At 42.4% G+C, this 13,267-nt stretch overlaps 1 protein-coding gene and 1 long non-coding RNA gene across 3 annotated transcripts in view; one reads left to right on the top strand and one right to left on the bottom strand.

Annotated features, from left to right (window-relative positions):
• Positions 1-6,562: 6,562 nt before the first annotated feature.
• LOC111943260 (uncharacterized) lies at positions 6,563-11,896 on the bottom strand. Of its 2 annotated transcripts, XR_015283370.1 has the most exons (3): positions 11,811-11,896; positions 11,070-11,173; positions 7,643-10,968 (listed from the first exon to the last, which is right to left on the bottom strand). It is a non-coding gene; the product is annotated as an uncharacterized LOC111943260 (long non-coding RNA). The 2 variants fall into 2 exon arrangements; XR_002870843.2 differs by lacking the exon at positions 11,811-11,896 and having other exon boundaries at positions 6,563-10,968; positions 11,070-11,523.
• The window catches only part of KCNK1 (potassium two pore domain channel subfamily K member 1), a 33,486-nt gene continuing 31,391 nt past the window's right edge, over positions 11,173-13,267 (top strand). The window contains exon 1 of the mRNA XM_086877798.1: positions 11,173-12,066. Within this exon, the coding sequence (XP_086733924.1) occupies positions 11,712-12,066 (355 nt within the window). The 5' untranslated portion in view covers positions 11,173-11,711. The remainder of the gene's footprint in view (positions 12,067-13,267) is intronic.

Here is a 13,267-nt window from a genome sequence, read left to right as displayed (position 1 = left end):
GGATGAGTAAAAAACCCTAACCTCATAAGTGATGGCATTATTGTAGGCAATAAAAAAACCCAACTATAGCTTGTCAGTTGGCATTTTTTCTGCTAAAGGACCGCGATATAAATGTATTTCTTACTAATAATTTTTTTTCTTTATTCATACAGTAAGATTGCAGAATGAGAAAAATACTACAATTGCTGAAATTCCACTGCTCTTTATGTAGACTAAATAGCACTTCATATACACAAGCATCACTTGTAAAATACAAAATAGAGACATTTATAGTAAAATTCTGTATTATCCTTAGCTACAGATGAATAATTTTGCTCACAATCTTACAACACACAATACATAGAGAAAAGCAAATGAAAACAAATTATGCCACAGGAATGAGACTGCATCAACCATTAGATTATCTTTTACAGCTGATAAAAAGACATAATATCCTGAAAGCTTGCCATAGAATCATAATTTTCAAAAGAGGATGGCTATACTCTGGAACTATATACTTCATAGGGATTACAGTCTGAAGAAACGCTAAAATGCACTGAAAGGAGTGACATTTAAATCTAATTATAGACAGATTTTCTAACTCAGTAGACAATATAATTTCTTCTATAGTTTAGTGAAGTTATTTTTAAAATAGCTTTCTTGATTATTCCATTTTCATAACCAGAACCACTACAATATAAAATTATGAGGTGGAAATGCAGTTTTCTGCTTTAACATGAAGCAGGAGAAATATGTCTTAGGGAGTTCATTTGGGGGGCTGGAGGAGAGATCTCTTCTTGCTATGAAGCATCTCACCATTTTTCATCAATTTAATATCTAAAAGAAATGCCTTGGGAGGAAAGTCACAAAAGTATATTGCACAATTGTATGTAAAATGCCATGATATATATTTTTCATAAATGTTTAATGTTTTAGGATAGTTACATCCAGATTATTTTTCAGTCTCAACTTCCCAGAAGACAGGGAGGATTTATATGACCCTGTAGTAACGGCCCATTTTGTTCTCCCAAAATTATGGCTATCTATCACAGAATATAGATGGGAATGTCTAAGCAGAAAGAAGCCTGTGGCTAAAAATTTTGGAGTTTCTATCTTTAAGTTTCAGAACTGGGGTTTAACCGCAAGACTCTTGGCTTTCCTGAGCTGTTACAGGTTCTTTTGTGCAATGGTCCTTCAGGCCTGTTGTCCCCTTTGCCTGTGGAAAACCATACATGAGCCACATGATGCCACATGAGGGAGAAGGCAGCAAGCCAGCAGCTGCAGTGTCCCTGGCAAAGGTCCAGCATTTCCACCACAGCCCAGACACCAGGGGAAGTCACTCAGGCCAGCTCTGCCTGAGGTGCTGTGCTGGAAGGTGAGGACTGCACACCAATAGGATTCTTCATCCTTTGCCATTTAAGCTGGAAACAAATGTTGTTCTTTAGTGGGGGTGACATTTGCTGAATCATTAGCAGGGGAGGGTGCCATGTAGAAAAAGGCTGGTGGTGACTGGCATCAGAGCAGTTGGGACAGGGATGAGTTTTGGACATGCCTGCATGCATACAAACATTCAGAAAATCCTGCAGGAATTACTAACAGGTAAAGAGTGTCTCCCAGAGAAGGAGCAAGGTAAGACCCTGCCAGGGAACAAAACCTTCTGGCAGAGGCCAGCTTGGAAATCAGACGTGCTTTCACATGCTGTAGTAAAATACGCTTTCCCTGTGCTTTGCACATAGATTTTATTTCCAGGCAGCAGGAAACTGATTCCACCATCACTTTCTCTTCCAGGCAGTGACTTCAGTCACTGGGGATTAGAGGTTTGGGAGGCAGGCAAGTCCTTCATGAGATTGCAAAAAGTACTGCTATCAACTGTACATGTCAACTCCTACCGATGTCAGTAGGGGTTTGCTGGCACTCCTGACTATGTCATTAAATGCCTCTCCCCATCTCATGGTGACTGGCTTTCAGAAAGTGATCTTCTGTTTCTATGACTCCAGTTTTCAGATATAAAATCAGAAAACCAGGATTTCCTCACTCACAAGCTGTCAGGAAATTTAAAGCACTGAAACTTTCTCTTTTTTCAGTGCTAAAAATTATTAAATTGTTCAGTAATTATGGTGCAGTAATATCATATATTAGATAAATTTTAAGGCTGAATAGATTTGATAATAGCATGAGAATATAAATATTCAATAATACTGAGGTTCTTTGCAACCCTGGACCAAATTGCTATGTTTCTGGATCGCAGGAATAACCATCATCATTTTCTTCATCAATATAATCCCATAAAACCTCACCCATTGTGTGATTCTTGTAACGATTTTTACCTGAACACAAACCTTTGAGGCAACTCCACAAGATCCTTTCACTGGTCTTAGCTAGGGGAGATTTGTCCCTACTGAAATTCTGACAGGAGATCATTGAGCCTCTAGCTGCTTGCTGCATATTCTCCTTGAGTTCTCATGCTTGTTTCCCTTGTGGAACAGGACTGAGAAGCCTTTGAGGACTGAAGGGTCTACTCAGCACTAACCTAAATGATTAGCATCAGTGAAGCTTAATGTTAAATACGTATCACCATGCACTATTCTCACAAAAATCTTGCTGAAACATTATTTTATTCCGGTCTGATGCTTCTGGTTTCGCTCCTTGGAATGTACTATGTTTTATATTACATTATGTTAATCAAAACTCAGATTAACTAAAGAAGAGCATACAGCCCCTAAGTTACTTATCTAGAAACAATAATGTCCTTTTCAATTCAGTAATAGATTTTGGATGTACTGAGTTTCATCAGCAGATTTATTTTTGTTCATCAACAGTGTTTTCTATTCTTCCAGGTAAATTGCACTCTATTAATAACGCTTTTTTCAAAAAGGGACATTTAATGTAGTATGGCAGGCACACAGAATATGAAAGCTTTTGTATTTTATAGTCAAACTCAACATGGTAAAAATTTAACTGTAGTGAAATAAAAGACATCAGTACAATGTGAATATTTAACTAATGATATTAAAATTTACTCCAACAAGCAATAATGTTAGGGTTTCTCTTTCATCTTTCCTTCTCTGCACTACCTAGAAGAACATTTCCCTTTACTTAATGAACACAAAATAAATGTAATTGTCATTGTGGCAATACATCTGATTAGTATTAGTTATAACTTTAGAATAACCATTAATATTTTGATTGGTTTTATGTTGATGGGATGTATGATGTTGACTTGGAAACAGGTTCATCCAAAACATAAAACCTGTTAACAAGATCATTCCTAATACTAGGCTGTATATCTACTGTCCCAAAATCAATTTAACACCAATTCAGTTTCACTGGAAAACCTATTCTAATGGTCAATTCTATATCCTGGTTTAAGATTCAATCATTAATTGTTTGCACTGAGGTGATGATTAGGACTTCATTCATAAAAGGATAGCTTAAAAAATATACATAGTGTTAATTTTATTTCATTTTTCTGTTTATGAATATATAGTCTTAAATTCACTTTATGGCATGTGTAGGAGAAGAGGACTAGGACCAAGAAGAGGCACAGGTAGGACTAGTTTAAACAAAGAACTTGGGGAGGTAGAGACAATCACAATGCAGCAGAAAAAGAAAATCCCAACCTAACATCTTTTCAACTTTTTTGTAGATCTGTCTTAAAATCAGGTGTGAGACATCAGAAGACAAATGGCACAGTGAGAACTGTGAGCTGTTTTCCCTGGAAACTGGGATATTTCAGTCTTTTATTCTTTATTCTTTGCCAGACTGAAGACTTTTTGAAGGATAGCAGACTGGATTCTGGGAAAGAGTTTCTAAGGAAGAGGAAGGAAGGAATGATCTTCTAGCATGTGTTATAATTGTTTCCTATATATGTCTCATGAGTCAGAATAGGATCAGGTCACTGACACTTGTTTTGCCATAACAAGAAAACCAGATTTTGGTGGTAGGGGTGGTGGTGAGATGTTGTTTTTAAATTGCTTCATGTATTTTTGAAAATACAGGGGGAAAAACTGTCAGGTTTTTAATGGAGGTTATTCTAGATAGGCCTACATCTTAAGCCATTTCTTTGCCAGCTTGTAGGCCAAATACCTTTTATATTTCTGTATCTGGTAAATGTTATAAGAATGTACAGTGGACCCTGATGGAAGTGGATAAAACAATATTACTATTGTATTATATTTAAAGTTAAGCAACCAAATAGTATAAAAGCTCATATTAAAGTTGTCTTACTTCACAGAATTTTTTCTCTGTCCTGTGATGTCCGTTCTATATAAGTGTACCTTCCCAAGGAAGAGTGCAGGATTTGGCCTTGCTGAAATTGTATTTTCTGTAAACTTTATAATATCTCACATGACTCAAGATTTGCAAAGATATAGAGCTGAGTGACAAAACCTTTCTTTTGTACTTCTGATCAGTTTGTTAGGTTGATTGAAAGTCAGTGGGTGATAATAAGATTCGGTCTCAGTTTTGATTGATGAGTCAGATGACACAGTTGAGATAAAGTAGGGCACTGTAGCTTGTGCTCCCTCTATGTGGATAAAAATAAAGGACTAAATTTTCAAAATATTCAGGTCACTGAAATAGGCTTTGGTGTTCATTATAGCAGTGCATATGGCAATAGTACCCATGGGCTGTTCCAGACACTGGTTCAGTGAGGCAATGAATAGCACTTACTAAAATTTAACACTACTGAGGCAGAAATGTTGCCTGGAAAATGGATCTGTCCAAATAGCATGGCTAGGTGGGAGTATCACAGATTAGATGGTTTTGCCTGGTTTTACTTCTCATTGGCAGGCAGTAACTCCTACTGACCTCATTGTGCTAATGCAGGCCTTCAGCTACAAGGAATAAATGCCACAGCTGAGGGTATCTGGTACAGTGTGTTGGTTTGTGCTGCACTCCCAGAGAAGAACTATTAGCTATCAGGACCAGCCACAGAAACACATGGATTTGCCCTGCAGGAATGATGAGAGAAGGGTGCCTGTTTCAGTGCTCCTCCCTGCAACCACATGCAGCTGGCTGTAACACCTGTGCCCAGGAAAGAGGTTGCCTGGGTTTCTCCATCCTGCTGGGACATTTTCAGGGAAGCATTGGAACTTATGCCACCCTACAGTTAAACATTAAGCTCCTTTAAAATGTAGGATTCAAACAGCACAGGAAATACACCAGGTCAGACACAAGTGGTGTTTTCACGCCTGAGTATCTGGGTAAGAACATATTTTATGTATTAGAGACTGCAAAGATGTGCCTCTCATTAGGATTGCTCTCTAGAAGCCTAGAGCCCTAAAAAGCCAAGCTGAAGTACATCCTATCTATCAGCTATGGATGCAGCAGGAGAGATCCTTCCCCAGATCTCCAATCCTACTCCTTCCACAGCTGATTACTTCTTGGGCAGCATCTGGGCAGCATCTGAAACCCATCCTAAGAACCTGCCCTGTATGATCCACATGCAGGCAGCCATGTCCAGCACCAGACTTCCCTACTTTAGCTAAGTATTTTGGCCTGGAGGTGATGTGCAGTATCCACTAGGTCTCCTGTGGGCTGGAAGCAATGCATTGCAGGCATGAAGACATTCACTGCTACAAAGGATAACAGCCTCAGAAACATCTCCAGTCACTGGAGCCCAACTGCCTAAGGCAGAGTCAAAGAGCAGTCAGTGTCCAGACCTGGCCCCAGTACATCCTGTCCAAGCGTGCACATATTGTTCCATCCAAACTCACAGCCCAGGGCAAGGAGGCCTTGGAGAGCAGTGCTGTGCTGTGTACACGTCCTGGGGGCCAGGAACACAGAGTCAAATGGAGCTGAAGCTGAGAGCTGTTTTGACAAGTTAATGTGACCTTTCCGTGAATGGGTAAGCGGGTGCGTGAGCTGTCAGAAAGAACGTCACCACTGCTGGGTCCAAGCTTTTGTCTGCCACTGTAATACAAGTTCAACTCAGCCTGTTGAATAAAATTCATTTTACAACAAGTACACAAATTCTACAGTGATGCAAACCGAATTAGAAGAGACAAAAGGATGTACCACTATTGCCCAACAGCACCACTAAACTAAGACTGGGACTGGGCCCCAGTTAGCCAAAATCAGAAACCATGGAAATACAGCTCAGCTACTGTAAAAAGTAATTACAGACAGTGTAATCCATTCTAGGTCTGTATGTTTTGAAACTGGCCCAGAGAAAGCTGGCAGGCTTTTCTGTCACCATAATTTCCTGGGTGCCCAAGAACTGGCACAACATCTTCAAGACAAAACCAAAACTGGTGCCAGAACTGGTAGGATCAGGCTGGAGGCTTGGACACCCAGTTGTGAGCCCACTTCAGCTACTGCATTCTTTTAGTTCCCACCATAACCACCTTTAAGAGCAGACTGCACAGCTGGGGGAAGAAGGCCAAAAATTCTACAGAGTAGATGGAAGATATATAAAGTATTTTGTAATTTGAATTCTTATATTTCAGTACAAAGTATTAAGGATATCAACCATTTGTCTTCTCAACATCTTGAACAACAGATTAAAAAAAAACTAGTTCTGCTGGGTGACTGCCACCCAGCAGACTTAGGAGGGCAAGATCACTTTATTGAAAACATTGAATTTTATTTAATGTAATTCTCTAAAAAGGTCATGTTGACATCCTGAATTCTCTGAACTAGTCCATTTCTTTAGTGTTAACACAATCCTACAAATAACAGGTAATAACCTTTCTACAAAGATATGGCACAACTTGGAATATAATAGTGAGGAGTTTGAAGAAGCAGGCTATATATATTATTATATAAGACCATATATGTATATACATGGGTGTGTGCATTGATGCACATACATGCAGCCCTCATCCTCACTGGACCTATATCTCTTAGAGAAACCCAGCTGCTTTCTGGAAAATGTCACTGATAAACCTGATTGCAAATATATATGACATTGCTTTTTCCATAACATAAAATGCTTTTCTTAATAAAAGACTTATCTATCAGTTATCCTACCTGGACATCAAGATCATTGGTTAAATATGAATACTTATTGCAGCTCTAAGGAAAATTATATTTACGCTGAACAAGGATGACTCACTCATGAAAGAAACTGTGCCTGACCATGCATATAAACTTCCTTGATTCTAAACACTACTACTTCATGATGCAAACCTTCCTCTAAATATAGTTCCAAACTAGACAGATTCATTCCTTTGCTATCACACATCAGTGGTATTAACATTTTTGGACAGTATTGCACCATTAAGTAAACAGCGTAAAATGTATTTTTTTGAGGAAACCACTAAATATCAATCCTTCTCCCTTCCCTCTCTAGTAGAATTTAGCCAGGCAGATTTTGTTGGAAATGGCATGAGTGTGGAGACAGATTTTGCTGACTCTTTTTCTTCCATAGCAATGTATCTACTGTCACCAGTATGGCTGCTGATAAACTTTAAAGACCTAAATACATCTGTACTCTCTTATTCCATCTCCATCCTCCTGCCAAATTAAGAAGGCAATGCATCCCCTATTCACAGATTACTTTTTTTCCCCTGAAAAGTCAGGCTCTGTTGTTTCAACTTTTATAAGTTTTACTTTATTTGACCCAAATCTAGATGATTCCATTTAGCCAAAATAGAACACCTTACCTATTGGAAACGGAACACATGGCAACCCATCTGACTGCTTCTCACCTTAACTACATTTGTGTCAGTGCCTGTGAGGATGTGATTCTTTTAATTCATATCCTGCCTGCCCACAGGGCCATGACATTTAATCAGAGCCACTAGCCAAGCTTGTACTAACTTCTGCAAAAGCTCACAAATTGAGTATTTAGAAACAATTGATCAGAAAAAATTTCTTCTATAAAAGGAAATGTATTACATTACAGCCTTCACTTAACAGATAGAGGAAATCATGAAGGATTCTACTTCTTACCAGTTTCATTAAAAAGATTTTCTAGGGGCAGAATCACTAATAGAAGCGAATTCAGAGAACCTCACATTTATGGCAATCTTTCTTCATGTATACATAATTTAGGACTGATCAGTCAGACTTCAAACTTGCCATAACCCCTGAATTTATATCCAAGCTAATTTGAAGAAAGGTAATGAAGGACAAATCAGTTCCCTGCTGCTATTCAATATTCAGCTGTCAGGGTGACACAGCTTTGATACTGTCTCATGTTCTTCCCACTTAAGTTTTTATTGCCTCCCACACTGTCCTGGTTCATCCCACTGTTCCTCACCACCACCTCCTCTGTTCCTTGTACTGTGAGGTCATGCTGTAGGTATGCCAGAGCAGAACAGGTTTGGCAGGATAAGTATTGCCTGGTAACTAATTTTATTTACCCAGCTTCTAGCATTTAAGGTTCTCCAACATAATGAGAAGAAGGGCTTACTCTTCCAAGACTTTGTGATCTGGCTACAAGACTACTCTTTTGGGTGAAAAAAATAAAAAGGAAAAGAAATAATCCTTTCAGTCAGTTTGAAGTTTCTGTGCATATGAGTCATCTTCAGTTTTCTTTCTGGTGCTGAAAATATTTTATAGTCTTGATATAAGTAACAGTGCCAAACATGGGTGTTTCCTTTTCCTCAGAATTATTCCTGCTCACAGACTAGTACTCAGCGATAACAGCAGCAGAACCCCCCATGTCAAATCTCCTCCTTGGCCTATGGCACCCAGCACAGACCTGTTTTCTGGCTCAGGCTCTGGGCACTGGAGCACCGCTGTAAGCTATTCTTGCTTTTCACTGAAGCAACTATTTTTATCAGTTGTCATTTTCAGTCAATGGATAAAAGACTAGAGTCCAGTGATCCTCCTTCAAGCACTTCACATTTCTTTGGAAATGTTTCAGTAATTAAAGATTATTCTAGTTGACCAAAAATCTCAGAGAAGAACAGACTGCCATTAACACAAAGCCTCTTTACTCCAATTTCACTTCTCCCAACAGAAAATGTTGGTGATTCATACAGCTCTGAAAGGGCCTTACCCTTCTTACATACAAGAGAGGATTTTCTCAGCCTCTGGACTATGCTATAGAAGCTGCCAGCCCAGTGATGTGATAGGGGAGTTGCCCTACCTCCCTTGGCAGCAGGCTTGGAGACTACTAACTTTCTCTGTGGTTTTCTAGCACCCCAGGACACAACTGTGGTTTCTGTTTCAGTTCTATGATGGATTAGAATGTCTGCCTTCTTTTCTGCCCATATAGACTGGCAGCCTGTGTTTGCATTTTCTGTAGCTCAGAGGGAGGTTTGTGCAATGGAGAGCACCAGAATCTACCAACAGTGGGTTTCTTCACTCTGCTTGCAGCTGGTCTTCAACAGGAAGGAGCCCAGTCACCACAGAGCACTGCTGGTAGACAAGCAATGTGATGATGTGGTACACTTTATTAACGGGATTCATGTTTTATTAAGAGGGATGATCACCGGAGAGTGAAATTTCTGCTGGGGAAAGGCTGTTCTGTAACTCCAGTTTCAGTCACTCCCTGCCAAAGCATGTTGTGATGTCCTGTTATATGGCACTTAACACAGAATTCAGTACACTGAATCCTTGACTAGCCTAATCTTTGAGTAGGAAAACATGAAAATGGATATAGCATGCTGTGGAATGAAGCTGGAATGCCATAACCACATTCACATGTGATATTATCATGGAAAATACAATCACTGAAAAACAGAAAACTGAATATGAAGACATATTTCTATCCCAAAGAAATCTATAATTAAGTTATCAGTTATATTAAGTACTTTGAGTTAAAATATGAATATCAATAACGGTGGCTGAAACTCAGACTGTCCAGATGTTTGCTTTGGAAGCAAGAACTGAATGTTTTGGTGACACAGCTGCGATGCTCTGCCATTATTCCCCTCAGCCCATCCCTCTAAAATGCTTTGGGGATAAAAATTGAGAAGAGAGTATTGCAGGCTCTGTTCAGCAGAGTCCTCCTTTTCTCTTCAGCCCAGCAAGCCTCCAAGTGTGAAAGGCTTCTAAAAATGGAGAATGACTGATTCATAAAAATGGAAAACTGAAGGAGGCTGGTAAATAAAACTGTTCAGCTTACCCAGCCGCAGTTTCCTATAACTGAAAAGAGGAGTGTTCTTAGGCAAATATTTTCTAACCTTTAAACAAATATTTGGCTTGAAGGTTGGGAAAATACTGTTTTATAGCAAAGCCATGACCACTGCCTATCACGAATACCACACGTGTTCTCCCAGCACGTCAGGGAGAGTCTGCCGGCTCAGCCCTTCCCCTGTGCGCCTCCCACATCCCCCAAGCGCTCTGCTGACCAGCCATTCAAGCAGCTTGCATGTAAGAGCACATTTACATTTTAATGAAACACAGGGGTGGGGGATGTGTTGAAGGCCCTGGAATGACCCAGCCGAGCTGGCAGTGGGGAATAGACCAGGAACCTGACAGCTGTTCTGTCAGGCCAGTTTTATCCCATAGCTTCATGTAGCTGTTGTATAAAAGGAAATGTTGACATATAGTTTTAAGTTTTTAGCCTGAAAAATTGTTTCTTGCTTTTCGTTTCTCTGTTCTTTTCCCACAGTTGTCCTTAAAGCTTAGAGGGGTACCTCACAGCTTAAGACAGGTTGCAGGATTTTACTTACTCTGTCCAAACTCCCTGGCTCAGGCCTAGAAAATTTCTAATTTGCAAGTTACTCCTTTATGTCTGTATAAATTGCCATCAGCTGAGGGGAAGGGCAGTGACAGAACTTTGTGACCAAGGAACTTTCTCTCTCTCCTTTACTAGAAGCTGTCTTTATTCACCCTAAGGGATGGTTTGGGAAGCCGTAATTTTTACTGCTCCTTTTCATCTTGTGGGGAACCTCATCTGGCGAGTTTACTGTGTGGTTGCTGGTTGGAGCTCGAGATGGATGAAGAAAGAAGCATTCAGAGTGAAACTCGTGAAGATCGCTGGCTGGGGCTACACAGAGAGGGCTGGCTGCACAGCACATTTGTATTCACCTTGGATGTTGCTCTGAGCTCTAGCCAGGCACTCCACATCAAAAAGTGTCTCCAGGAGCCCTGCACAAGAGCAAAGACTCTTTTAGCTGGTTTGGCGAGCTGCTGGAGGTCACCTGGTTCAAACTGCACCCCCGAACAGGCCCCATTTTGAAGTTACAGACCTGAGGGAGGGCTTTAACACCCGACATCTGGGCTTCTCCTTGAACTCATCACATCCTGCACTGAATGAAATTCATCCTCCTGCTTCACACTGCGTCACCTTATTCTGCGTTGAAACGTGAATGAATGAATGAATGAATGAATAAGTAAGCAAAGAAAAACAGCAACAACAAAAATAGTGGAAGGAATTGCTGTTTTGGAGGTTTCTCGCTGCAGGGGGCGGGAGCGGCGGGGGCAAGGAAATCTCCAGAGACTTTTGTGCGCAGAGGGGAACAGGCGTTCTCCGCAGCGCTCGGCGGGGGGAGGCTCTCGGTCGGCTTCGTGGAGCGCCAGCGGGGGATTCCACGCGTTACTCGGAGACAAGGAATAGCAGCGAGAGAAAGAGGCGGCGGGAGCAGCATCGGCATAGGCGGCAGAAGAAGGAGGAGGAGGAGGAGGGGGAGGCCCTTCCTCCCCGCGTCCCTCCCTCCGCCGCGGTACCTGCGCCGCGCGGCCACGTGAGCGCCACATCAGCGCCCTCAAAGTCAGCCAGCGGCCGCGCTCCCCCTTCCCTTCCCTTCCCTGCTTCCCTCAGCCCCCGCTCCCCTCGGCGGCCCGGCCCGGCCCGGCCCGGCCCGGGGCTCAGCCGGCCCCGGCTCGGGAAGATGCTGCAGTCGCTGGCGGGCAGCTCCTGCGTGCGGCTGGTGGAGCAGCACCGCTCCGCCTGGTGCTTCGCGCTGCTGGTGCTGGGCTACCTGCTCTACCTGGTGTTCGGCGCCGTGGTCTTCTCCTCGGTGGAGCTGCCCTACGAAGACCTGCTGCGCCAGGAGCTGGGCAAGCTGAAGCAGCGCTTCCTGGAGGAGCACGCCTGCCTCTCGGAGCAGCAGCTGGAGCAGTTCCTGATGCGGGTGCTGGAGGCCAGCAACTACGGCGTCTCGGTGCTCAGCAACGCCTCGGGAAACTGGAACTGGGACTTCACCTCCTCCCTCTTCTTCGCCAGCACCGTCCTCTCCACCACGGGTAAGGCAAAGGCGGCTCGCCCGCTGCCGGAGGCCTTCCGGGGAGGCCCGGACCCCCGAGGGCCCCGCGGGGCCGGTGTGGGGCGGGCGGGGCCGGGGGCTCCGGAGGGGGCCTGAGGGGGCTCCGGAGGGGGCCTGAGGGGGCTCCTGAGGGAGCCGCGCTTCCCAAACTCTCCCGTGCCACAGGCGTGCTCGGGGGAGAGTGCTTCACCCATGAGTGACCCCCCTGCCTTGAATTCGGCGCCAAGAGCCAGGCTGCCAGCTCCCCCACCTTGAAATCCTTGGCGGTTTCGAAAATCCGGCGAGATGCCCGTCTCTTTCTCTGAACTTTTAAATGCTTCTGGAGGTGTCTCCTTTGCGTTCTCCTTTGGTTATTGTTTTTTTTTTAGGCTGATTTCAGACTCACACACACGCGGATGGATGGGGACGGACTGCTAACCTGCTTATAATGAAGTTAAATTTCATTTTCATGTTTTCCTGCCAATTTCCATTTAATATTTGCATATAAGTGACTGAAAGATAATGCTTCTTTTCTTCCAGACAGCAATTTGCATTGGAGTTCTGAAAAGCTCGAGGAAACGTTTCTCTGACCATAGTTTGTACGAGCACGTATTTTTACAGTAGGTGCATTTTGCGTAGCATCACAGTGGACAGCCTGCTCCTAAAGGATGAGTGCAGGCATTTGTGATGGGAAGCTGGGTTCTGGTGATTCGAATGCAGGTCACCGACGTAAATAATAAGGGCTTGTCAAATAAGAAAAGCTTTAAAAAACAATCACCCTAAAATTTGTCCAACCAGAGAGGGCTTTATGTCTTGGCAGAACATTTATTACTATAAAAGATGCACTGTTGCTTGCTTTTTTTTTTTTTCCCCCCCTCCCTGTCCTCAAGTTAACACTCCTTCTATTATGGGAAATTTAATCAGCTGATATTAATAATGACATTTAATAATTTGCTTACCTGTTCAAATGTTAGTGCTTCCTGACTGATCTCAAACAGGCAATGCTTGTCCTATAAATAGTTGTCATTGAGTATACAGATTAGTGTTTTAAGGAAGTTGTGTTTTCAAAAAGTAAAACAGGGTTATGGGTGTCCCCACAACACCCTCCCCACTTGTTAATGACTAGGGCTTGTAAGAAGAGAGAAAGTTGCATACTTAAAGCAGTTAAATGCTTTCAGTGAATAAATTCCTAAGCATTAATC

The sequence above is a fragment of the Cyanistes caeruleus genome, chromosome 2 (assembly GCF_971803275.1).
Source record: "Cyanistes caeruleus chromosome 2, bCyaCae1.hap1.1, whole genome shotgun sequence".
In the NCBI taxonomy this organism is placed as follows: Eukaryota; Metazoa; Chordata; class Aves; order Passeriformes; family Paridae; genus Cyanistes; species Cyanistes caeruleus.
This window is presented reverse-complemented; position numbering and strand designations above follow the sequence as displayed.